The sequence below is a fragment of the Plectropomus leopardus genome, chromosome 12, assembly GCF_026936395.1.
Source record: "Plectropomus leopardus strain MGB_pleo_1.0 chromosome 12, ASM2693639v1, whole genome shotgun sequence".
Lineage (NCBI taxonomy): Eukaryota > Metazoa > Chordata > Actinopteri > Perciformes > Serranidae > Plectropomus > Plectropomus leopardus.
The window spans coordinates 16,898,172-16,924,370 of record NC_142187.1 but is presented as its reverse complement, the minus strand read 5'-3'; the positions used below and the strand labels follow the sequence as shown (position 1 = coordinate 16,924,370).

At 40.7% G+C, this 26,199-nt stretch overlaps 2 protein-coding genes across 6 annotated transcripts; one reads left to right on the top strand and one right to left on the bottom strand.

The window, feature by feature from the left end:
• Positions 1-3,339: 3,339 nt before the first annotated feature.
• On the top strand, positions 3,340-15,578 carry LOC121950971 (electrogenic aspartate/glutamate antiporter SLC25A12, mitochondrial-like). Of its 2 annotated transcripts, none has more exons than XM_042497115.2 (18): positions 3,340-3,564; positions 4,263-4,316; positions 7,262-7,407; positions 8,623-8,738; positions 9,134-9,273; positions 9,390-9,536; positions 10,454-10,592; positions 10,719-10,812; positions 10,978-11,062; positions 11,492-11,573; positions 11,645-11,803; positions 12,667-12,719; positions 13,053-13,133; positions 13,643-13,783; positions 13,888-14,026; positions 14,178-14,336; positions 14,434-14,524; positions 15,247-15,578. In XM_042497115.2, exons 1-18 carry the CDS (start codon positions 3,553-3,555, stop codon positions 15,458-15,460), a joined length of 2,052 nt encoding a protein of 683 aa, XP_042353049.1. In that variant the 5' UTR covers positions 3,340-3,552; the 3' UTR covers positions 15,461-15,578. The 2 variants fall into 2 exon arrangements, with proteins under 2 accessions (XP_042353049.1, XP_087941426.1); XM_088085300.1 differs by lacking the exon at positions 3,340-3,564 and adding an exon at positions 3,571-3,913.
• Positions 15,579-16,218: 640 nt separating this feature from the next.
• LOC121950972 (dynein, cytoplasmic 1, intermediate chain 2a-like) lies at positions 16,219-25,958 on the bottom strand. 4 transcript variants are annotated; one of them, XM_042497116.2, is made up of 17 exons: positions 25,818-25,958; positions 23,696-23,804; positions 23,464-23,596; positions 22,903-23,038; positions 22,485-22,547; positions 22,133-22,260; positions 20,901-20,990; positions 20,603-20,765; positions 20,422-20,521; positions 20,110-20,235; positions 19,358-19,504; positions 19,110-19,223; positions 18,887-19,020; positions 18,598-18,742; positions 18,347-18,487; positions 17,762-17,887; positions 16,219-17,632 (listed from the first exon to the last, which is right to left on the bottom strand). In XM_042497116.2, exons 2-17 carry the CDS (start codon positions 23,801-23,803, stop codon positions 17,531-17,533), a joined length of 1,956 nt encoding a protein of 651 aa, XP_042353050.1. In that variant the 5' UTR covers position 23,804; positions 25,818-25,958; the 3' UTR covers positions 16,219-17,530. The 4 variants fall into 4 exon arrangements, with proteins under 4 accessions (XP_042353050.1, XP_042353051.1, XP_042353052.1 ...); XM_042497117.2 differs by having other exon boundaries at positions 22,903-22,987; XM_042497118.2 differs by lacking the exon at positions 22,485-22,547.
• Positions 25,959-26,199: the final 241 nt, after the last annotated feature.

Below are 26,199 nucleotides of genomic sequence, written 5' to 3'. Positions count from 1 at the left end.
CCATGGTCTGCTGTAAAGCTGAACTTAAACTGAAATGTCAAGATAATCTGAGCCAATGATTTTAAAATCAATCAATTTTTGAAATTTCTAGTTGTAGTCATTTATATTTAAAAATCACTATCTCTGAAAATATAGAGGAAGTGCAGATTTTAAGCCAAATGCTTTTATGTATAGAATATTTTGCTAAAAAATCATGTCAAATGAATTACTTGCTTACATACTTCATCAGCTAAGAAATTGGGAATAAGAAAAGAAAATCAAACCAAAAAGATGCGACATGAAAACAGTCAACAAAAATCTCCAATCTCATTAACAATTACAAAAAGTGATATTAACTTCAACTGGGTAGTATCTGTGTACAATGTTGAAAAAAAAACTCTTTAATTCTATTTGGTGATATATAATAATGAGGTGACAAAAATGTAGTGTTCCATTGTTTTCTGTTTAAATAAAACCATCCATACTCAATGTGGGAGTAATAAACTGCTCAAGATTAGCTATAATAAAAGCATTAGTATACTTTCTATCATATGAGACCTCATTAATAGAGTCAGTGCAGTTGTTGATGATACTGAGTCTCTGCCTCTGCTACAGGAGGATGACACACAGCAAAGGGAAAATGATCTTTCTGGTTACTGAGATTACAGAATACTTCCAGAAGTAAAGACCTGGAATTCACAAAAGCACTTTGTGTTCTCTACAATCACACCACAGGGAGGGTGATTACTGAGATTATCCCAAGACCATTTCAAAGGTCAGCGTCCCAGTCACCCGGCTGCCTTTGTGTTAAACTGACGAGTTCGCATAACATCACCCACCTTCAGGAACAGTCATCAGTCAGTTGGAGCGCAGTACAGTCTGGTAGTTGCTGGTTTTCTAACTCTTGAGCAAAAGTGAATGCTTCCGTTCTTTTTCTCTATTTTCTCCTATCACACAGCACCAATTTCAAATGAACAGAATGCTCCAGAGATGATGTTTCTCTGTAGGAAGATGCAGAAATTAGCTTTGCCCTGGTGCCCTCATCAAGAGGCCAAAGGGATATTTCTGTTGGATTTTAGATTATTGCAGAAAATGTTCTCCTTTATGCAACTCCAAAAAGTAAAAAATTAATGTTAGGCTTTAAACCAACAACACTATGGTCACTTGACCACCGTTACCACTACAACACAAGCCATGTTCGGTGTGATTATGTTTTGTAGAGTTCATCAGTGGGGAATTTACTGCAGATTTTATACTGTAGAACAAAAATCTCTTCAACTTGTGTTAACCGCAGACTTTCTTTCAGGCATCTAACTAAAAAAAACATTCAATAACCCATTAACTTTGATACAAGGGAACCGTAAGGGGTTAAATTGCAAACTTGTTTCCTGGTCTTAGGACATATTCCTGGGACACTCTATTTCCCCTTTTCTGCTGCATAGCCCATCTTTCTGAAAAGATCATCATCCCAGCAGTAAAGTACTTATCCTTGTGTCATAAATACAATAGAAGACAAATTTAAATAAGATACAAATTATTTAATCAGCCATCTGTAGTTCCCTTATTATCTTTCTTATATAGTTACAATTTTCAGAATTGCATTTGAAAACAGACTTTTAATTCCGTACTGTGGCTTAAATTGGTTATCTATCAGTTTGTTGTCATTTGATTAATTGCAAATTACTTTGAGAGAAGCACAATCAATGCCTAGTACAAACTGCATCATTGCATTGTTGTCCTGTCTACCTGTGCAAAAATTAACATGATACAAATACTTTGTTAACTTCTTGTTTAACCAGATAACTACAAGCAGGAGATCAGTGGAGCCAAAAAGTGTTACACTTACTTGTATCGTTTTTACTGATAGAATGCAGATAAAAGTGAAGAAGTGTCCTTGAAAAATATCCATCTTGTGATATAATGTTAACATTTGGTAATCGATTACTCCTAAAATGAGTCATGATGAAATAATATAATGTTATACTGCTTAAACTAGAATTTCCATGAATTGATTCACATCTTGAATATTGCAATGTATGTGATTGTGCAAGCATAGTGGAGGTCTTCAGCCCCAGTTGTCCCACCCGCCCTCTGAAACCAGGCATATCCTTGAACACCTCTTTATGGGACATTACCTCTTACAACTGAAGGCATTACCTGGAATATTAAACAAAGTTACATAACACATGCTGTGGCAAGTGCTACAGTTTGTGGATATACTGTAATAGGTCACAGCCTTATCAGTGACAACAAACACTGTTGATATCTCATATGGACACCTCACCAAGGTCAGTGAGATAGCAATTGTTTATTTTGGTGCTGAGAAATATTTTCACTTTTACTGTATTTATTTCTAGTTACATATACTGGATGGTGGAATAAAGTCAGTAAGGTTTGAAGGATAAAGAAAAGGTCATTTACACAATAGTAATAGCAGTATATTGCAGTAACAGCACTGCTGGGCTATTAGTAGTAGTAGTAGTAGTAGTAGTAGTAATACTATAATAGCAGCAACCAAGGGCATTCCCAGGATTTGAAGACATTGGGGGCTTAGTCTGGACCTCTGTAGGGATTCAGTGGGGATCATCCCCCAGATTTTTTTTTTGATGAACAAGCTCTATTTTGATGCTTTTTTAAATGCACTTTGGCACCTTATATACCCTTAAAAACAGGGTATTCATGCACATATTAATTTACTTGTTGGGGCCATCATAATCAAAACATCTGTTACTGCAAACTGATTTTATACTTCTGAAGCTTGTAGTGGAGAATATACCCTGGGCGCAGATGAAGCAGCAGAACAGCAGGCACAGTGAAAATGAAGCTTGATTGTTAATTGCTCTGGATAGCAGCTGATCTACTAACAATGAAAAAGCATTCTATAGCCTATTTTAGCAGGTTTACCCCAGCTTGTAAAACCTGCGTGCATGCATAAATTTTGGTGTAAAAGGGATATAAAAGTACAAAGCATGTGATTCAGAATGCACCCACGGATTAAGAGGGAAACAGACGGCTAGTGCGGTGGCTGCAATAGAAATAAACCTGTTATTAGAAAAAATATTTAAAGACATACCTTAAGTTGGTCAAACCAGCTGGTCAACCAACCATCTTAAGATGGACAAGCAGTTTTTTCAGCAGGGAGGGCAGGGGGCCCACAGAGACTGCTCAATCATAGGACCCAGAATTTGGTGCTGCGTCCCTGCTGCAAGATAAACATTACTTGCATCAGCCTCTGTGTCGCTGTGTGCGTGTGTGTGTGTGTGTGTGTGTGTGTGTGTGTGTGTGTGTGTGTGAAGAGAGAGAGAGAGAGAGAGAGCATGCACGAGTGCATACTTATGTGGTACAGGATACAGTCTCCTTATCACAATAAAGACTTAACTCGTTACCCTTAAGTGATTTCACAACGTTGGTTGGAGGATAATTGATTATGACCTTCACCGGCTGACTGATTTATCGGTTACATATTTCTGTGAGGTTGTTTGATGACCCCTCATCAGTGCCTTCATCAGACTTGACTACACTCACGAGGGCGTCTGCGCCTTCCTCGCTCACTGTACGTGACGTCAAACCAGCATGGCGGTCAAGGTGACTTCGGCATCGCTCTCTTAGCGATTTTCAAACCTCTACTTTAACATATCTGCATGCCTTCTGCTCGTTTTGTCGTGTAGGAATTACTAAAGCTAGACTCCCCGGTCCCGGCCGGGCAAGGTGTCTCTGCGGCGGTGTACCGTGAGGCTGTAGCATCCCTGGGCTAGCTGCCGCCCGGTGGCCTTGATGAGACAACCTCCAAGTTAGCGAGATAATGCTAAACAGCTACCAGACTCCCGTGATAAAACCTCAAAGCTGGCTCTTTTTCGCAGCAGTCGACACTTTGTCGCTTTGCTCTCGTCCTCGCGCATTTTGCCATTTTAAAGCTTAACGTGTCATTGCAACGGTTTGTGCCCTCTTCATATGTGTAGTTTGTGCTTGCTAGCCGGTTACCCAGCTGTAACATTAGTTTGAGTGTTTAGAGGTCTGGCCGATTGACTGTTTAGCTAGCTGCCTAAACTTGCTCAGCTTGACATGCCAGAGTGTAGTCGTTTCGCTTTGGTTGTGTGTCATGCCTGCAGTGAGCTGTGAGTCTCCTTCACAGCAGTGGACGTTTCAAGGAGACTTTAAGTCAGAGCCGCTTGTTTTGCTACATGTTATGTTCAGTACACCGCCTGCAACACTTGCTTTAAACTGCAGCCTTTTTGTGAATTGACAGAACAGGGTCATAATGTTGTTTTAATGTGTTGTTTTAGGTGCAATCTACCAAACGTGGGGACCCAAGTGAGCTGAAATCAATCTTCCAGAAGGTAAAGTTTGCACTTATTTAAGCCTTACAAAATCTGTCTTAAATGTTTCTTTTATACATGTCACATTAGTCATAGATGTGCAGTACTGTGCAATAATCTTAGGCCACCCTTAAACTTTATTTTAGCAATGTTATAATATATATTTATTTCTCAGTAGTCTCTATACAAAAAAAGAGGTGCTTAACCCTTTAATACCTGAGTATACATCAGTTTCCTTGTGCTACATTCAGATGCCTTTTACTAGCATTTAAACCCATGAAACCTGGGAAAGTTTAATTTCTTTCAAAAGCACAGAAAAAAAACATGATGAGCAACTTGGCAAGAAGTGTCTCACAAATAGAAAGAAATGTCTTGCAAATGTCCTGCAAAAACTGAGAAATGGATCTTAAAATTAACTGGGAAATAAAATATAATATAAAAATATAGGGATTGTCCAGAAAATAATATTTATTATTCTCTTAATAATAATAATTCTGATTATTATGATTATTGCAGCCCTTTCAGAGGTAGTTTTTTTCAGTTATCTTTTGTCTTTTCTGGTAATATTTGTGTAACTTTTTTCCAATTTCCTGCAAATGTTTGGGCCATTTTTATGTTAAGTTGCTCTTACACCTCTTTCCATAATTGTGAAAGTAGTTGAGACAATTTGCACTCTGTTCAAAGGATTAACTAAGACAGACATGCATACACATACAGACAAAACAGTGCAGAGATGAGTTAAACAAAATCCATTTAGATGACATTTATACCTGGAGAATCTGATTTTTTAAAAAAGAGTAAAAACTGTCAAACATAATTGAAAGCCAGAGAATAGAAATAGATGTTATGTATCAACAGCCCGTTTAATGGCCTCCGGCAGGCTGTTCCAGGGCCAAGGAGCAGCTATAGAAAAAGCCCTGTCCCAGGATCTGAGCAGTCTGGTGGTGCTTGAAGGAGTGAGACCTTGAAAAGATTAATAGACAGAAGGAAATGAATGAGGAGCCGCTGTAAGGATGCAAGGATAGGGGTGCTGTGGTCTCATTTCTTGGACCTTGTTAGTACTCACAGCATTTAGAAAACAGCTCACCCAGCAGTGTTTTCACTTGGACAAGGAGCTTGTAGGTCTGTCATGGGGTTTGAATTACAGCATTAGCCACGGCTAAAAATCCAGCACAGGCTCCTGTTTTTACAGTAAAGCCTGAGTAACAGTAACGGAATAGCTTGTCAGTGATCACGTGTATCAGTTAGGCTAAAATTGTTGTGTTTTGTGACAGAAATTAATGCTGAAACGCAATTGCCGGTCATATTTGTTGAGGCAGCAGCAGTTAGTATGAGTGGAGTTGTTATGTTGGTTCAGTACTGCAAGTCCTGTTTTTCACAGCCTCAGTCTGCTTTGATCGTCATGGGATGTTTAGGGAACGTGTTTGAGTGTCATTGATAGTCTCGGTATCTCAGCACTTTAAATGTGAGGGTCCAGGGTTCAAGTCTCTGTTCATGTGTAATATTGTCACTTTTTGTTACAAACTTGATTGTTACAGCACAAGCAAGGACCTAAATGTCTTTGTACTTAACGGATCAGAGAGCACAGTGTCACACTGGTGCTCATATTATGTATATAGAAACAATGTGAGTCACTGTTACATGTGAGAGGATATGAAGGTAGAGTGGTCTGTGTAGGAACATGAGATGTCGTCAGTGACTGAGTGGATTTGGTTAACCTTCACCTCGCCCCACTATGTTCTGCTATTGCGATTGTGTTACTCACCGTGTGATAGTCGTGTGGGCATGCAGTTGTCAGTACTCTGATGTGCAAAGGCCAAATAGCTTACAAGCTCAAGCGGACATCGGTGCATGTGTTCAAGCTCCTGCGTGTGAAAATGTAGGACAGTGTAATTCTTAACATGTCATGCCCCAACTGCAAGAATGGTGACCCTCATATGCTGCAAGAATCATCAGCAAAGTTTCATGAAAGACCAATGACGGAGATTATGTTTTTGTGTTAATAATAATTTGCATCTGTAAAAAGTCACAGAGAAGCAGTAGTGGAGGAAGTATTCTAATCCTTAACCGAAGTAAAAGTATCCATAACACACTGTAAAATTACTCAGATACAAGTAAATGTTCTGCATTGAAAATGTTGCGTAAGTAAAATTAAGTAAATATAATCAGGAACATGAACTTAATCAAGTTTTTAAAGTACAGCACCCCCAAAACTCAAAATTACTCAAAATAAATTAGAAAACAACTTAAATGTTAATCGGAAATAGTTTGCAATTAATTTTCTGTCAATTGGCTAAATGATCAGCTGTACTTTTATGAACTATGTAGTTTAAATTATAACAAAATATCAAACTTTAAACGTTTCTCATGCTTTTTTGCAATCTTAATACGTAAAGTAGCTGGTAACTAAATCTTTCAGATAATGTAGGAACGTAAAAAAGTACAATAATCATCTCTTGAATATATTAAAGTAGATCTGTGAAGTGGCATGGAAAAAACAGACACAGATACAAGTACCTCAAATATGCGTTTAAGTATAGGACTTGAGTAATTGTACTTAGTTAGATTGTACCACAACAGAGAACAAGTCAGCAAAAACATACACCATATAACGTATATGTTCACAGCGTCTGACGCTAAATTTTAACTGACGAGGGACTACAACATACATTGTAATACTACTGCTGACCTGTGGTCCACTCAGAGCCATGTACTTGTCATGCTGCACACTTGTGCCTTTGGACATTCACTAAACAGGTCATTATCAAGGGCACCGTGAGGGTAAACAAAGCTGTTAATGTAAAGTCATGCTTGTGACAAAGATCAATTCTAGGAGAACTAGGAGTTGTAACTGTTTATTAAATAAAGTCACTGATGGTCAGTTTATTTATGGTTGAAGGAAAAGAGGCTCGTGCCTGTAAAGGATTGGGTCTCATGCTGCTGTTATTCTTTGTTTCTCCCCTCAGTATGCCAGTGTAGTGGACAAAGATGGAGAGAGGTTCATGACCCCAGGAGACTTTGTCCAGAGGTATCTAGGACTACACACGCAGATCCACCACAACCCCAAAACTGTACAGCTCATCGCTGCCGTCGCTGACACCACAAAGGACGGGTATGCAACTGCACTGACACAGTGTGCATGAACACACAGAAGCTTGCACACAACTTATCATTACTAATCAACACTTTATTGACCTTCGTCTGATCAGTAGTCGACATTATTGCCACTCACAGATAAGATAAAACTCAATGACTCTCATTTGACAGACTGTATGTGCATGCTGTTATGTGTGCACAACTTGCATGCAGGTCAAATGACCTAATGTTTAGATCTGGTCAGGAAACCCTCTTGAAAAATGTTCATTTTTACCCAGAAATGAAAGACATTATCTGTCTGTCATAGGTCATTTGCTGTCTTGCTTATCAGTTTAAGGTTACATTCAGTATTTTCCAACCTGGATCCAATTTTCCCGTGTTTCCGTGTTTAAGTGACTAATGGAACAACAATAAGTGTCTGACAACTTTACTGAAATCGTCCTTACAGAGACAGACCTTTTGTTAAAGAGTAAAATCTTTTTTGGTGTAACTAGAGCCAGTATATTTTCACATGTAACTGGGTGAATTATGAGATGAATTCAACCAAAGTAGAGTTGGTGATTGTTAGGACACTGGGAAGAAGAACCAAGACAGCTTTTGTGAGTTTAATTTGGTTTCTGTTGACTTTGAATTAAGTTCTTGAAAAATGATAAAATTGCTGTTTATTTTAAACTCAGTCTGATGAGAGTGGCAATAGTAATTTCTGTGCTGCTTGAGGTTAAACAAAAAGCATCTTACTCTTTTAATAAAAGGTATATCCTTGTAGGGATGCTACACTGTTGTCAGACACAATAATAATCTGAGCCTGACAGTGGAAAAAACAAGCACTTTCAGTGGACGCACATTGACAGTGAGAACAGCCCTGAATGGTTACATTGCAGCCCGTTTGTGGGCTGCAGCACTGTCGCCCAATACAAGATGAGAAAAGTGATGTTCCTGTTAGTCACTTAAACGCAAAAACATGGGAAAATAGGGTCCAGTTTAAAAAGAAAATCACTGAACTTACCATTTAATATAAAAACACTGTACAGTTGATGTTAGCAAATCTTTTCATACCAAATGATAAAAAAGAGAAAATTGGGTTTTTATTCGTGCCTGTGTGTTATTTCTGTGAACTAGTCCTATAAGCTGTACTTTATACTCTGATCTTGTCTTCATTATAAAGTCTTTGATTTTTATTTTAACCATATATTATTTTTCTTTTCCACCACATATACATCAACAATTGCAGGCTGATCTCTTTCCAGGAGTTTCTTGCATTTGAATCGGTGTTGTGTGCCCCTGACACTCTCTTCATAGTCGCCTTCCAGCTGTTTGACAAGAATGGGACCGGAAACATTTCCTTTGGTACGAGCCAATGTGTTGTCTGTATTTTCACTTTGAGTTCAGTTCACACGATTTCAATAGAAACAAAAATGATATAAGTAAAGCACTGTAGAATATTTTCAAGTATTTTTAGAGGAAGTTCTCAAGTTTAGCTGCAGTACTGCAGAATCCATCCGTGATGTCTTTATTTGCATGTTTTCCTGCAGTGCACTGTGGAGAAAAATTTCCTAACATGGGATTGTTAACCAGATTACTCCTCGGTCTAAGACATTACACATGGATGGTCTTACATAATAGCTCTCACACAGTGGTTCCTCTCTACTTCCTACCTCTACTTACTTTCTTTTGTCACTCATACAAAAGTTTATGTTGTTTACGAAATTTGTCTGAAAGATTGATTCCTTGTTTAATTGCAGAGAATGTGCGGGACATCTTTAGTCAGACCACAGTGCACCACCACATTCCCTTCAACTGGGACTGTGAGTTCATCCGTCTGCACTTTGGGAACGACCGCAAAAAACACCTCAGCTACCTCGAATTCACCCAGTTCCTGCAGGTGTGGGCGGTTACACACACACATTGATCAGAGTTTTATTGTTTTCTTTGTTTTGTTTTTCTCTATCCACTCCATACTATTTTTTAGACTTAACTTTGTGGTGTCGTGATTTATAGGAGCTGCAACTGGAGCATGCACGCCAGGCATTCGCCCAAAAGGACAAAGGGAAGAATGGCGTCATCACTGCCATGGACTTCAGTGACATTATGGCCACCATCAGACACCACATGCTCACACCGTTTGTGGAGGAGAACCTTGTCTCTGTGAGTGTTGTGCGTCCACAGAGAGCTTACTGTCAGTAGTTTTTATCACTTTTGGCCACAGCGAATGTTCAGCTCTGATTGACTGGAGGAGGAGTGTTATTTTCAGATAACGACAGTTTGCTCTAAATTAAATTTCATAGCTGGAAGCTTAGTCATTTCAGTTTTTACTAGGCTACATCATCTCCCACTTTTTGGAGTAGCAAACTGTTAATACTTCAAGGAGAACAGGGACATAAAGTTTTTCACTAGCCCCAAACTATGAAAACTGTACTTAAGTTTTGATCACTGGCTAGTGGCAGTATAACCCACACTGAGTTGTGGGATTATGTAAGTGTACACACTCAGCAGAAGTAAATCCTAATCTGCTTTGCAACTGTTATTATTATTCGCATATTGGTGGTCAATTTCAACTTGTGGTAGGTTTCTAATTTTGCAAATAAATGAGTAGTTTACTCAGGCTCTCCAGCGTTCTCCTTCAACAGGGGTTTACATAATCCCAAGCATCTCAGACACTTTTTGAAAGGGTTAAATGTAGTGGTGTTACCCTGAGTTATCTGAGATTCTCATAGCATCAACTTAAAAATCTTAAAAATTTTTTGCTCTATAGAAATACATTTTTGTATGGTTATTAAGAATATTAAGCAATATAAGAATATTAGAATTGTCCTATCGCCACTGATTAACAAACGGAGAACTCTGTCCTCGCGGCGGCACCCAGTCCAACACTGTAACACGTAATATTCACTTCAGTTTCAGTCAGTGTCTGAATTTCTTCTCTTTTTACCGTCAGCACCACCCGTTCAGACACTGTGACACGTGTCAGTTAATAACACATTTTTACATAGATGTAGGCTCGTGTATTACAGAAACGGCTGAAAACGGAAACCCCCATGCCTGACATGTCTTTCTTCTATCAGGCTGCAGGTGGCAGCACCTCTCACCTGGTCAGTTTCTCTTACTTCAATGCCTTCAACTCCCTCCTGAACAACATGGAGTTGATTCGCAAGATCTACAGCACACTGGCTGGCTCGCGGAATGACACACTCGTGACCAAAGGTGCACAAATTGTGACATTACAGAAATGTTGTGTCTTTGACTTTAAGCTAAAGATCTTATGTGTGTGTGTCAGGAATGTCCATGTTTTTTTAAAAAAGTATTTTTATCTTATATCTGTCTCTGCAGAGGAGTTTGTTCATGCTGCCAATAAGTTTGGTCAGATCACTCCCATGGAAATTGACATCCTGTACCAGCTGTCAGGCCTGCACTCCCCCTCTGGGTAAACACACTCGCTCTGATACTCAGTTGATGTCTGTGATATACTCTGTAAGGTCCAAGTCCTTGAATTCACCTCATACTTCTGCATTTAACTGATAATTCCTGAAAAATAATTTGATCTGTATGTTGAGGGTAAATAACAGGGGAATAAATATGTGTGTATTAGGCGCCTGAATTTTGCTGACATTGAGAGGATAGCTCCGTTAGAGGAAGGCTCTATGCCTCACCACCTGGCTGAAACCCAAAAACAGGTATGAAACCTTTTATGTCTGTATGTGCAAGTCCTCACGAGTGATTAAGTTGTCATCATTTACATAAAATCAGATCAGTATGTAACTGACTGTAAAATGTATTTAAACCTTTGAACCCAGAGCGAATTGGTGTGACTATTTTCAAAACATGGGGCGAAAAGGCAATGAGCAATTTGGCACAAATTACTAATTTCTTGCTAATTTTGGGGTGATTTCTTCTTTGGTTGTTCATTGCCTTCTTCCCATGTTTTTTTAAAAAAAAATCAAACCAAGTTGCTCAGGTTTCAAAGGTTTTAACACCAGAGCTTCTTACAATAATATCACAAATTTTACATTCACACCACAGTTAACAGCAGTGGCATCATTGACATCATCATAACAAATGTTCATACTGTAAATTAAATGTCCCGTATGTAATTTTCCCATCAGGCCCATGGGGATAGTTCCAGGCCTGTGTGGCTCCAGGTTGCAGAGTCGGCCTACAGGTTCACCCTGGGCTCCATCGCTGGAGGTGAGTTACCTTTGACCTGTGAGGTAGATGGCTGTCTGAGACATCTAATTTACGGATGTGTGTTTACACAGCCACGGGAGCAACGGCAGTGTACCCCATCGACTTGGTCAAGACTCGTATGCAGAACCAGAGGTCAACGGGATCCTTTGTTGGAGAGCTGATGTACAAGAACAGCTTTGACTGTGCTAAGAAGGTGCTTCGCTACGAGGGCTTCTTCGGCTTCTATAGAGGTAGGCCACAGAGACACCTGTGTTATTCCCTGTGTGCACTCACAATAATAATAATAATAATTTGTGGCACTTATCAAAACCAATGTCACAAAGTGTTTTACACTTAAAATCATAAAAAACACACAGGAAAAATTTTAATATACAAAACAAAAGAAAAACATGAAAACAACACAGTAAAAAAATTCAAGAGCAAAACAACTTCTAAAAGAACACCAGTGAGTTGTTTTTTAATGTCCTGGCTCTTATTTTATTTATCTTAGACTTGTTTAATCTTTGTCCACTTTTTTGTTATTTTGCACGTGACGTGCCTGTGTGAGAGTGTATTCCAGCTCTGCTCATGAATTGTAGTGTTGAGGCACGCTACTCGTTCATGTGTGAGACTGTTTATGCAGTATTACTTTAATTCATCAAGATTTTTTTCTGCCGTATTTGGATTCTTTGTTCACTGTTAAGGTGCACAGGAGTTTCCTTCATAAGTTTGACATAATGTAATAGATGATCATTTTGTGAGTGAAGTATTCCTTTATAGGAATTTAAATGTTTGCTATTTTTCTTGCTGAAATGAACCAGCAGCCTTTACAGCATACTTTCTTTTGGGCTGTGTTACATCATACAAAATACAAACTACTCCTACTTTGATCAACCTTTATGAGTGCTGCTCTTTCCTCTCTGAAGCGTCCTTATCTTTCAGATAATCAGTAAAAGCTGTCTGTCTCTTTCAGTTTTCACCTTCATGTTTTTGACCCCTTGTCTTATTTTCCATCCTCTTATTTCCTTTGGATATCTCATCTAATTCCTCATAGCTCACTTATACTAATGAAATTAGATTCTCCTGTTACTCATTCTCCCATGATGCCCCACAGGTCTGGTCCCTCAGCTTATAGGTGTGGCACCTGAGAAGGCCATCAAACTCACAGTGAGTGCCTCCCCTCACATGCATATCACATAGCCCTACTCCACTTCATGTTCACTTTGCATACACACTTGTTATGTTACATTTGTAATAATAATTTATTTTATATGACCCTCTTCACCAACATTTACTGCATGTTGGCAATAATAACGCAACACAACACATGAAAATGAAAACAAAATGAAACAAAAGGTTCCACAAATGAAAAATGTATGTAAATGTAATGTAAATTTTTGTAGCATGAAAGATATCACATTAGGAAAAAATTTAAAAGGCAAGACAATACTAAGTGACTTATCAGTATTACTCTAAAATCCTTGTGTTTGTGTCCCACAGGTGAATGACTTTGTAAGAGACAAGTTCACCAACAAGGACGACACAATTCCTTTCTTTGCTGAGGTTTTAGCTGGTGGTTGTGTAAGTACCATGTCCCAAACCCTCTTTTATCCAGCTCCGTCTGTTTGTGAATGCATAAATGAACACTAGATAAAAAGAAATGTAGTCAGTTACTCAAGGGTGTTCGTCTTTGTAGTTGTCAAGGCCTTTAAAAAGTAACTCTTGCATGCAGTCTGTTTATTTGTTATTAGCTGGCTTGTAGAGCTCCTAGTGGCATTACTATCAGAGGACTGCAATGCTTTATCCCATCCAGAGTTAAGTTGTTAAGTTGTCCAATGCCAAATTCTGTTTTTGTGTTTGATAGTGTTCCTCATCCTTACACACGTTGGCCCATGTACCATATCTTTTAAGGAAATGGCAACATAAATGATTGATCAGGATTTAATATATATATATATTTTTTAACTTTTAATACTTTTCATGAGTGAGACTTGGCTCCTATCCTTCAGCTGCGCACATGTGAAGGTGCAGGAGGAGTGCTATTTCTATGTTAATGTGTGAACAACCTCTTCTTCCCCTCATGTCTCCAGGCTGGAGGCTCTCAGGTGATCTTCACCAACCCTCTGGAGATTGTGAAGATTCGCCTGCAGGTGGCAGGTGAGATCACCACTGGACCTCGAGTCAGCGCTGTCAGTGTCGTTCGTGATCTGGGCTTCTTCGGCCTCTATAAGGTGATGTGTCTTTGAAAGCACCACATTCCTCTCTCAGGCTCCAGATGTGAAAATGCCTCACCAAAAATCAGGGGCTCAAATGCGTCTGTTATGTTTCTCTGTAGGGTGCTAAAGCATGTTTCCTGAGAGACATCCCCTTTTCTGCCATCTATTTCCCTGCGTACGCTCACCTCAAGAAACAGTTTGCTGACGAGCAAGGCAGGCTGGGGCCCCTGCAGCTCCTCACTGCTGGAGCGATAGCAGGTAACCGCAGATAACGACCAAGAACAGCAGAAGCAGTCAGACAGCGCTGTACCTGCACTGTATTTATTTTTGTTTTAAAAAAGCATGAGAGAATTTAAACCATTCAACTGACAAACATGGATAATCTGACGCCTTCATAACTGTTTCCCAGGTATCCCTGCAGCCTCCCTTGTTACACCCGCTGATGTCATCAAGACGCGTCTGCAAGTTGCAGCAAGGGCCGGACAGACCACTTACTCAGGAGTCATCGATTGCTTTAGGAAGATTATGAGAGAGGAGGGGTTCAGGGCTCTGTGGAAAGGAGCTGGAGGTGTGTGTTTGTGAACTCCTGCATGTGTAGACACAGTGTGTGTCCCAGATTGATTTGCATGTAAACCATGTTGAATCATGTGTCTCTTTTTCTGCAGCTCGTATGTGCCGGTCTTCTCCTCAGTTTGGTGTGACTCTGGTGACTTATGAGCTCCTACAGCGATGGTTCTACATTGACTTCGGAGGACAGTACGTTGATCTGGGGAAATTATATTGTTCCTATACCTGTTCCAATAGCCATTATTGCAGGAAAGAAGAACATTAATATAATGATCCAAAGCTTTTGAGTACCAGCAAGGTTTTGACTTCGTAGACCAACATACCAGCAACTTTACACATAAACATCAGGATACACTACTTTTTGTAGGCCTGGGTGGTATGTAATATTTTATACCGTCCTGAAATTTCACCAGGGTGTGAGGCAACTCATCATAAAACACGCTTCATTCAAACAAAACAGAAACACACTCACCAGATCTGATTGGTCAAAATAAATCCTTAATTCACTAATTTACTAGGCGTCTTTCAACTTAGCTGCCTGTTCCACCAGTAAAGAGCAGAGACTGAGCTTTGGTGGTGCGTGCTGTGCACTAGTTACAATGAGTTTGATAGAAAAAGGGAGGGCTTGTATTTATAAGGGTATTGAAAAACATACCTTCAGAGTTTCTAAAAACCCTGGTATACCGCAATATTGTGATACCATCCCAGCCTACTACTTTCCTATTTTCTATCGTGACTTCTCAGAAGAGAAGTATTTTAAACCAGTAGCTTCCAGTAAAATGAACAAGGACTTTTGCCATAAAAAACATGTATTGTAAATGTAACTAAAAATGCTACAACCATACATTTTCCCTTCCTTTAAAAATGTCATTATGTTTATGTAATCATTACTCATTTCCTCCTCTCTGCAGTCGTCCATCAGGATCTGAGCCCACACCAAAGTCTCGCATCTCGGAACTTCCTCCCATTAACGCCGACCACGTTGGAGGCTACCGCCTGGCCGCAGCTACCTTTGCCGGAGTGGAGAACAAATTTGGCCTCCACCTCCCCAAATTTAAGTCCTCTGGCGTGGCTTCCATACATCACCCAGAGCCAGCCACTGCCCCTCCGGCTCAGGCCCCATAAGAGGTCTGAATCTCCATATCACTTCGCCATCATCCCTCTCCTCCTCTACCAGGAGCCAGACACTTAGATAGATACACAAACACACACACACGCGCACACACACACACACACACAGACACACACACACAAATAAAAATACACTCCACGAAAAGGGGGCGATAATATAGGAACAAACACCAGGGTGAAGGTGTGCTCCACTGGTGCCCAGCTAGAGGTGGAGAGCTGGCTGACAAAGCAGACAGCGATGGGATCAGAGCGCTGACTGTGTTGTATCTTCAGTGGCTGTACACTCCTGGCACCTCCATCTTTTGTGTTTTTCTCTCCAGCATTGGTATAAAACAGAGCCTCGGGCACTCCTGTCTCTCATGAGTAGCTGATTTGATTTTTGTTTTCCGTCTGATACTCAGTACGAGTAGGACTTCTCTTTTGGACAGCGGGCATAGGAAATATTAGATTGGTCAGCATGGTGTGTGGGGCTTCACTCTGGGTTGGTCGTCACGCAGGAGGCTACATACTGTACATATTGTATAACTGTACTGAGACAGCACATTGACAGGAAGGAAAATGTTACAAGACAAAGGTCCGTAACGTTCAGTCAGCATCATTACACAGTAACTGTAATGTTATGGCAATGTGGGGCCTTCGGTCCTGGTCTCTGAGAATAACTCACTGATGTACAGAACTTTTCGATTAAGTGTTTTCTTGATAAAACAAGAACCATGAGAGAATTAGATATTAATAAATTAAATGTATCTCAATTCAGTCATTGTATTTTATTGAAATAAATCATCCATATGGTTTTAATTTTACCAATAGGTCTTTGAGTTTTATTCCAATGGAAAAGTGCAACCATTAACTGTGTCAGGAACAATAACATTAAAGAATACAGTACAATTAGTTTATGCAGAATACTGATCTCGTTCATATCAAATATGGTTGCTACAGTGCATTTTAAGCGCATTTTTTTAACATTAAAGAGAAAGCATTTGAAGCTGAAATTTATACCAGCCTGCTGAGGTTGGATTGCTGCATCCTGGAAGGAATTAAACATTGGATGGAAAAGGAAAATAATGAAAATTATATAATGTTCTGTGGTGAAAACTCATTTCCAACCTCAGCTTTAAATCTCCTTTTGAAACTTCATGTAGTTTATTTAGATCCTCATAAAGAGGATACGTCAGGAAACTGTTTCTACTACTCATTACACAGGTACGGAGTATAAAACAATAACCTTTGGTACAGAAATCACTTTTAAACTGTACTGGTGTCAATAAATTCAAGGCAAGTACACTAACCGATTTTGCCTGGTAAAAAGCTTGTAGTGCTAATCTTAGGAATGTTTTACTCAAGCTTTTAGTACAAAGCAGCATTTTTAAACAATACACAAAATATTTAAATAAGTGCAACCACCAGAATAAATATTAAATATTGTAGTGGTTGAAATGTAAGTGACACACTTCTGCACAGGCCAGAGTGTGCATGTCTGAGCACATCGGCTGTTTTAGTCATCAAATTCAAGTGCTGTCGAGGATAAAGAGGATCTGATAGTGATATGTCAGCTTCAATTTTTATCGGTTTTCCAGCCGTGTGCACAAGTGTGTCTGGAAAATATTAAAACATGTAAAAACACTCAAATGGTAATAAAAAGGTGCAAGTACAAAGGTTTGCATATTTAAAAAAGGGCTGAGTTGGTTGAGGCCTCAGGAGAAGAGCAGTTTCTGGAGCCCTGAGGATATTATCAAAGCTAGAAGTCTCATCTACACTGAAAATCACTTCCCTGTGTTCCTGTCAGTTTAACTTTCAACCACGTCGCTGTGGTTTCTGTTCTACTCTTGCTACACGTGACATTCATCATCCCTACTATTGTTCTCTAAAACGCTTTAAAAACACATCTAAAACTTGTCTAAAACTTTCTATTCATTCTAGCTCTGCCAATCTCCTCAGGCCAATGAATGTTGTAGGTGGAAAAGCTGGAAGCCAGAGAGAGGAGAGCACCGCCCCTCTGGCAGTGTCGTGTAGGTGGTGTAGTGTGCTGGAGAGAAATGGATTAGCAGTGTGGAGTTTGTAGCATCAGACGTTGGCCAGCTCCTCAGCTTCATCTCGGTTCTCATTGATCTCAGCCAGCGTCCTCACGAAGCGTGTCCACTCGTCAGCCTTAGGCACGCAGATTTGCTTTAGAAAGAAGGACAAGACATAGAATCAACACATCGAGAAAGGCTGGGAGAGAGTGATGCCAGAAAGCATCAGAAGATCAAACCTATGTGGAAATAACTGAAACAAAAACACGGAATGATATCTCACCTCCCCTACGTCGTACACCTGCACCTGTCCCTCCGAGTCTCCAGTGGCAATCTCTTTGCCAGAGTGAGCCCATCTCACACGGTTTAATGCCGGAGCCCCGTCCACACACACACTGGCGGTGGGAACCTAAAAAAGGAAACCAAACACCTGAAGAAGCAGATCTCCATCTCTATAGAGGTACTTTCCATTATGTTGTCAGACACTACAAATAGTAATCTGAGCCTCTCAGTGGCAAAACAAACATTTTTAGTACATATGCATGGACAGAACTCAATTGCCCATTAATGTTACATTGCAATGTGTTTCACAGCTGCTGACTGCAGTGCACTTGCTCAATATTGGACTAATTTTAAAACTGTTGTCTCCATTACTCACTTGTACACAAAAACAAGGGAAAATAGGGTTTAGGCTGAAAGTTACCCTTTGAGCTAATCACCCGCTGGCTCCGGCCACATACTCAGCATACAGGTGTGACAGTGGTTATCAACCCTCTCAACAACAGAGTAAATACGTGCATTTCCCTCTTCTCTTTTAAATGCTGAAATGAAGGTCTTAGGTTTCAGTGCATTGTGTGTGTGTGAGTACCTCTGTATCATTATTGAGGTTCCACAGGTCCAGGCGTCCAGCTAGGTCCACACAAGCAAACAGAGCAGGGTGTGTTGGAGACCACATGGCATCATAGACGTAGTCACAACTGTCCTCGAACGAGTACAACGGACGGGTGCTCTGTTCAGAAGATCAGGAAGCAGAACACAAAGAGAAATGGATTCATGTTAAGAAACATGACAAATGGTGCATCTACATCAACAGCCTGTGTGTGACTGTAAACGTCTCACCTTTGTGCTCCAAAGTTTGACGGTCCAGTCAAAAGAGGAGGAGATGAAGAGATGAGAAAAGTCAACAGGCCCTCCAGCACTGTGACAGCTCAGCCCGGTCACCGGACCATGATGGCCTTCAAACACCTCAGTGATCCCCGCCTTACTGTAACGCACACACAGAAATAACCGTGAGCACTTCTGCTAGCAACCGTCTTTCCACCAGATCATCCTGGTTGTAAACCAAACAAAAATCTGTCCTTAGGAAGACATTTGGTGCCAATGAGGACTAAGGTTAAAGATCACACACCTCCCATGTCGACAGGCTGTGTAGACCGAGCCGTCCTCGCTCCCCACCACAAAGTTGTTCACGTCACCCAGAGGAAAGGCCATGGAGGTGACGGCTACTGCTTTGCTCTGTTTGAACACCAGCTCCAGACTGTCCTGCAGGAGAAACCACATGCAGTGTCAGACTCCACCATCTGATATCTATGTCAGTGTGTCTGTGCATAATCCATGCCGGTTCAATGTACCTGTGGCTGAGAGAGCATGTCGAGGCTCCAGGAGCACATTTTGCCATCAGTGGAAATGCTGATCAGGTTGTTAGCGTTTTGGGTTCCCACCACGTTCACACAGTAGACTGGGTGCTAAACACAGCAGATAGAGGAGTTAGTTAACATACACTTAAAAGGGAAATTCTGCTAGATGTAATATCAATTGAATTAACTTAAATTGAGTGAGTGTGTGTAGCCATAAATGTGTGTGAGTGCCAGTGCATTACTGTGTGTGCAGCTGCGGACAGGGGAGTTCTCTGAACAGGGGTGCGCTTGTTGCTCCTGTTGTCCCATAAGACAATCTGTCCTGAGTACGTCCCACCCACCACCAGGTTGGGGTGGAACTTTGCAAACCCGGTGGACATCACCATCGACTGGGGAGGAAAATTATTCAATTTAAATAAATCTGCTTCTGCCTGAGTATTTGCCTAAGTTATGCTGGAAACATTTTATTTTGCCATATAAACCCCTTAAAGAGTAAGTAAACCGTTTAACCATTTTTTTCAGTTAAAAAGTGATTTATATGGGTATTTAGTAGCGTTGTTGATTGATTTAAGTCCAAGTCTTGACATTTGAGTGTAAAGTATTGAAATTCTACATATTGTGTTATAAACACGTATAGTGACTGCCCTCTAAAGGTTAAACCTGGCTATTGTAATTGAATTTTGTTATTGGTTGATCAAGGTAGCAGAAGTCTGCTTTTATCACCAACTGAGCCCCCTGTTGCTGACCCGTCACTGTGCTCTCACCAAACGACAACTTTGTTGGTGCGGGGACAGGGAGGTGCTGTGGATCGAGAGGCGGCATGATTGGGTGACTGGGTGTGTCTTACACTGCCTCACACCCTTTGGCCATTTTTGAGACTTCTTTCACATTACAGGGAGGAGGTACTCAAGTCAAAAGTGGGGGGGTTTAGTGTAGTTTAAATATCATATCTTCATGCTAGCCTTTTGTAGCACAATTGCATGTGAATTCTTACCTGGCAATGGAAGATGTACTCGGGTGTGGTCTTCTTGTACTTCAGGTTCCAGACCAGTGCCACTCCATCGGGCTCATGGGGAGCATCCTCGTTGTTGTTGTATGAAGCCACCAGCAGCTCTGGATACTGAGAGCGACACAGTGGTGTTTTTAGATGTAGAAGAGAAGCAGGGGAGGAATAACTTAAGAGTCACAAATAAATCAACACAGAAACCACAGACAATTTTCAGTCTGTTCTGGCTGAACCCCTACCGAGGGTGCGGTTTTGTAAATATAGATTTTTCTGTGATGACCAATAACAAACATAACCAACCTGAGGAGACCAGTCGAGACAGGTGACCACTCTGTTTTTAGTCCAATGCTCATCTGCAAACTGTCGGTTCAGAACCAGCTTTGCACCTGCCTGCAAGTCACTGTAAGGTACAAAAAACAAAACATTTATTAACCCTGCCTATCCATCTGTCTGTCATTGAAGTTTTTCTCATGTGCCTCACCCCTCCTTATCCTCTAGATCTCTGCCACTGTAGTCAAAGCAGACGTCCACGTGCTCAGCGAGAGCTCTCTCCACAATCCTGCTGCCACGCTCGAAAAACGACAGGAACTCCTCAGAGTGCAGCACCTGCAGCTTCTCTTCTTCTGTCAGCTCTTTGGGAGTGTCTATACACAGAGAATTCAGTATAAATATAAGGCAGAGTGGACTGCCTGCCACAGTTACTGGTATCCAAGAAGAGGCCATTAACAGCCAGCCCTCTTTTTAAGGGTCTAAAGACTGTTACAAACTTCTGTCCTCACCCTCCTCCTGCTGTTCGCCATGTTCATCTTTCTCCTCCTGGGCATCATCTGCTTTCGGCGGAGCAGTTATCTCCTCATCCTCTTCCTCATCTGGAACACACACACACACACACACACACACATACACACAAACAGATTTAATTAAGACTTTTGAAAGATTGATTTAGGCCTTTTTAGATTAGGGATAAATGTCCTTTAAGACTTTTTTGGTGTGGGAAAAAAATGCAAAGATCTACATGATTTGTTTGACATTTTGGCAATAAGGACACTGTGCCATATTACATCACAATTTGCATTGAGAAGCTAAAGGCTCTGACACACCAGGCCAGCCAATGTTGGGCTGCTGGTGAGCATCTGGGACCCATGTCGCTGCTGTGTGTCCTGCACTATTGGCTCTTAATGGCTTTTTTTCCAACATGCAGAATTGGGGGCAACTGTGGAGCCCGTCAGAGAATGAAATCACTGATAGGTTGGTTCACTGCTTCTCCTGCCCCTCCCTTCAATTGATGTATCACTTCCTTGATTTGTGGACCAACAGGCTTGTACATGGTAGGAGAGTCATTCTCTCACTTAACTCATCAGTGTAACACATCACAGGCGTGTAAGCCTCAGCAGATAATGACTCTAATGAGGACCTGTGGGTCGCAATGCATTGGTCTTTTCAATCTACAGAATATTGCCGTGTAAAGTAAAAGCATTTTAATATATGCACGAATCCTAAAGTGTGCCATGGATTGTTTTTGAAGGAGACTTGCATTTCATGCTTTTTATATTTTTTGTAGAATTTTATATATATTGTAGAATCCATTTCGCCCATGCAAGGAGCCCTTTACAAGATGAAATAAAAACTCTGAGCGGCCGTTCAGCTCAGCGCACTAGAGGAAAAACAGAGGTGAGGAATGTAAACTAATAGTGAATTCAGGTAAGATTGTTTTTGGTGGTTTGTGATGTTCACTGGTGCACAGTAAATAAGCTTTGTTTTTTTAATATTGGGTTGAGTTGGTAATTTGGTAAGTGGCTAACTGGCGTCATGTCAGGCTTCCGGTTTCTGACTTCATGACTGCCGTCTGCTGGTATGGGACAGCATTTCCTCTGTGCTGGCAGTCAGTTTGTTGTGCTAATGTGCAACTTTTTGGCCAGGACACAGTGACGTGAAGCGGCACAGGAGGGGCTTGGTGTGTAATGACCTTGAGACTTTTTAAGAATTCGCCAGAACCCTAGAGTTTGTTTACCTGCTTTCTGATCGGTGTGTGTTGGTGCCTCGGTGTGTGTCTGCGTTTCTTTGGAGTAGGACACCATTTCCTTCGGGATAAAGTCCACCTGGGTCATTTTGGACATGCCCAGTCTAACGGCTCCACGTCTACACACACACAAACACACACACACACACACCAACAACGCATCATGGAATTAAGCACATACACGGGTTTGCAGTACAAAGCACTGTGACTGCAAATCTGACATGTAGAGACATAAATAAGGATGTACACACAAAATATTAACACATTTAGACAAATCTAAGATGAAACCACAAAAACTGAATCAAGTTGGAAGACAAGCTAAAGGAGAGAGGAGGAGCAGTACCCCATCATCTCAGAGTCGGAGTGGAGTTGCAGAGTGGAGGGGTCAGGATCCCAATGCAATGTCCTAATACAGCCAAACCACCGGATGGTGTTAGTTAGAGAAAGACAGGACAGAAAGGAAAACAAGAGGATGAAACCAAACCCAAGAGACAAGCAAAAGGTAAGCCAGTTAAGAGATATGAGAGACAGCAAACAGACAGGAAGAAAGACAGAGAGAGAGGAAGAACGGAGTGCATGTTAATCGAGAAACGGAAGCGTGCCGGTGAAAAGGCAAAGAGGAGACAGGTCAGAATTCATCAAGTATCTTTACAATGTTAATACACACACTTGCCATGCAGGTACAACCCAAAAACATTACATAAAATGACCTAAAACAACCAATCCCCATCTCTCCCTCTGTCTCACACACACACACAGACCTTGGTCCTGCGTTTCCGTCCCCAGAATCTTGGCTTCCTGCATCGCTGCCCACTGATTTGTTGGAGGGAGACATGGGGGCAGGGACTAGGTAGTGAAACAGACACGTATCTTCTGTTACTACCCTCAGGGGCTGAGCTGTGAGTGCGTGTTTGTAAGTGGGCAAGTCAATGAGTGAGGGAGAGAGTGAGTGAGGGAGTGAGGTATGGAGCATGTGTGTGAATGAGTGAGTGAGTGAGTGATTGAGTTTGCATGCAGTGAGGAGGACACGAGACACAAAAGGACAGAGAAAGGGGAGAGAAGAGAGAATGGAAATAAATGGCAGGCAGGTTTTAGGTGTCATGCACAACACAGTTAAAAACATGTAAAATGTTCAGATATTGTGTGAGATGGGGAGGAGGGGGGAGTGGCAGTAATTGGAACCAAGCCAGACCACAAAGTTAGAGGTGACTTTTTAACAGTTTTTAAACACCACAGTTTGATCAAGCAAACAACCAGAAAACGATGGGAGATAAGTGAGGGTGAAAGATAAAAATAGAGGCATGCAGGCGATGCGTGTTTACCGTGGGGTATGTCAGGGGTGATGCCGACACTCTGCAGCAGCGCCTCTGCCTCCCTCCTCTTCCTCTCCAGGTCAGAGTCTTCATGGCCACCTGAGGACCCGCCGCCCGCCTCGACTCCACGCTTTGAGTCTCCCTGCAGAGTAGAGAACGAGCTAAAAACAAAGCAGCAGCCCCGCAGGTTCAACTGTGATACCTGAAGTTACAGGTATTCTTGTTTCTCTCTACCACTTACATCCTTCTTTTTCTTTTCCTCTTCTTTTCTCTTCTTCTCCTCTCGAATCTGGGCAATCCGTTGCTTCTTCCTCTCCAGTTCAGCCTTCAGCTCACTCTTGTCAGACATTCTGTAGGAGGAAGAGAGGATCTTCGCTCTGATACGTACTTGCTCTCGTTTTTTCTCTTTGGATTTTTCCAAGTTATTGAATTTCAGTTTATCAGTTTGCTTCACCCATAATAAGCTACACTGAATACTGAATAATAGACTTACAAGCTGCTAGTAATCCATATCGCCATTATCAATTAACCTGTCAGTTATTATATGAAAATGTCAATCACAATTTTGTCGTGTCATATCTTGTCTTGTCCAACCATCACTTAAAAACCCAAATATATTCTATTTACAATTAAATGAAGCAAAGAAATGCAGCAAATTGCCAGATTAACTAACATTCCCTAAACTGAAGATATTTATTTGTAAATATAACTGAGGGAATCATAATTACCTGGTCTAATAGATTATACTTAGTTACTTAGTTTGTATATTTTTGGAGTAATAGACTCCCTCATTCATTCAAAAATAGCCATGTTATTATGTAAAAAAAAAAAAAAAACAGATAAAGAGAACATTGTTATCAACAGCTGGCTGGTGTTCACATGTTACCATTATGACAGGCCCAGGGCTACTGTGGATGAATAATGCTGCGCGACTATCGGTCCAAACATCACAATCAGCACACTGCAGCACTGATATGTGAAATATGAATGCTGAAAAAGATTATTTCGTAGTAGTAATGTTTATTTTATTACCTAGAAATTGTTCAGTATACTGTTTCTTTTTCTCTATCGGCTCAGCACACACTTTAATTGAAGTGTTTTTGACCAGCTTGACTTCTGAGGAAAGCAAGACAAAAACAAAAAAAGTTTCCTTTTGGTTATACAACTGTTTCAAAAATCATCTCAGTGAATCCAATGACTGTTTTCTCTCTAAAATGTACCTTCTTTTTTTATCCAACAGTCCAAAAGTCAAAGATATTTAGTTTAATACTATGTATGAAAACATGCTGAAAACTGAGAATGTTTGCTGTTTTTCTAGAAAAAAATACTAATCAAGTAATCGATCATCTGAATAGTTGTCAATTTATTTTCTGTCAATAGACTCATCAATATTTCAAAACATCATTTCAGCTCTAAAGTAAACCTGCGGTACAGTTTTGGAGTGTTTGCAATTAGACCATCTTGGCTAAGGGCTGGTTGCTTTGTAGGTAGACTTCAATACTCACGAGCAGGACACAGAGACAATAGGGCAATAACATAATAATACTAATAATAATTAATAATAATTATATCACACTTCAAGAATAAGCCCCTTGAGGCAAATTTGTAATATTTGGATGTATAGATAAAATTGACTTGAATTGATCCCTTTAAAGATATTTCTTTCCCCCCTTGCTGTCTTTATTGCAAGCTCAGAGGTTATATTAACTAAAAGTCCACTATTTATAGAACTAATGATTTAGTTGTGTTTTTGTTTTTTTTTTAATTGTATTCATTTATTTTTAACAGTTGATGGATCCAGCTGGGGACTTATTAGCCAAACTCTTGTACGTTACATATTAATAGTAAGAGCTAGCAGCGTTTTAAATGATGATGTAGCTAGTCATGTCATCACATACACACTGCAGCATCAAACTAATATACCGATACTAACATCGGTGCGTTAATCCCGTTAGATTTGAGTCATGAGTGTCCAGAATAGTTAAAGAGAGCCGCTGTTATACTCACCGCAGATATGAAAACTAGTTATTGTTTCCATTTCACCCTTTGTTTTTTCACCATAAATCACTCATTTGGTGATTTAATCGTGTTGTGGAGGTTTTTCTACCGGGTCAAGGGCTTGTCAAACATTTGTATAATCTAATTAACGGCTGAACTATGAGCACAGACTGCTGTCTCGGCTGTGTTAGCATGCTAATCTCCATGGCAGCCGGCCGTCCGGCGGGCCTAGCTGCTGTCACAATAAGCGACTAACGGTAACACTGACGGCAGCACCGCAAACCAACGCCCGAGCCTTTCTGCCTCACGTCCCCGTTCACTGACACGCATAAAAGCTACACGGTTATGCAGGCGTGTTAAAATACCTGATATGAGATGTGAGATTGAAGCACGGATGACAGCAGAATCCAGGTTTTTGTGCGTTAAGTCTGCGGAGAAGTGATGGTGGAGACTGATGATGCTGGAAGCAGAGAGGCAGGAGTTTACTCCGCTGCGGGATTCTTCTTCTTCTGTTGGCTGAACAAACGTGAAAGCAGAGTCTCACCGCCCCCTACTGTCAGAAAACGACATTTCCCGGAGAAATTCTGTAATGACAGAATTGGGGTTTTCATTTTTTTTTTATCTAGTAAAAGTAGGAGTACCACAGCACAGTGTAGTGAAATACTCGTAGTAATATTATTTTATATTCTGAACTACTCTATACTGTAATCCATTTAAATTGTGCTGTTATTTCCACTTGCCATGTGC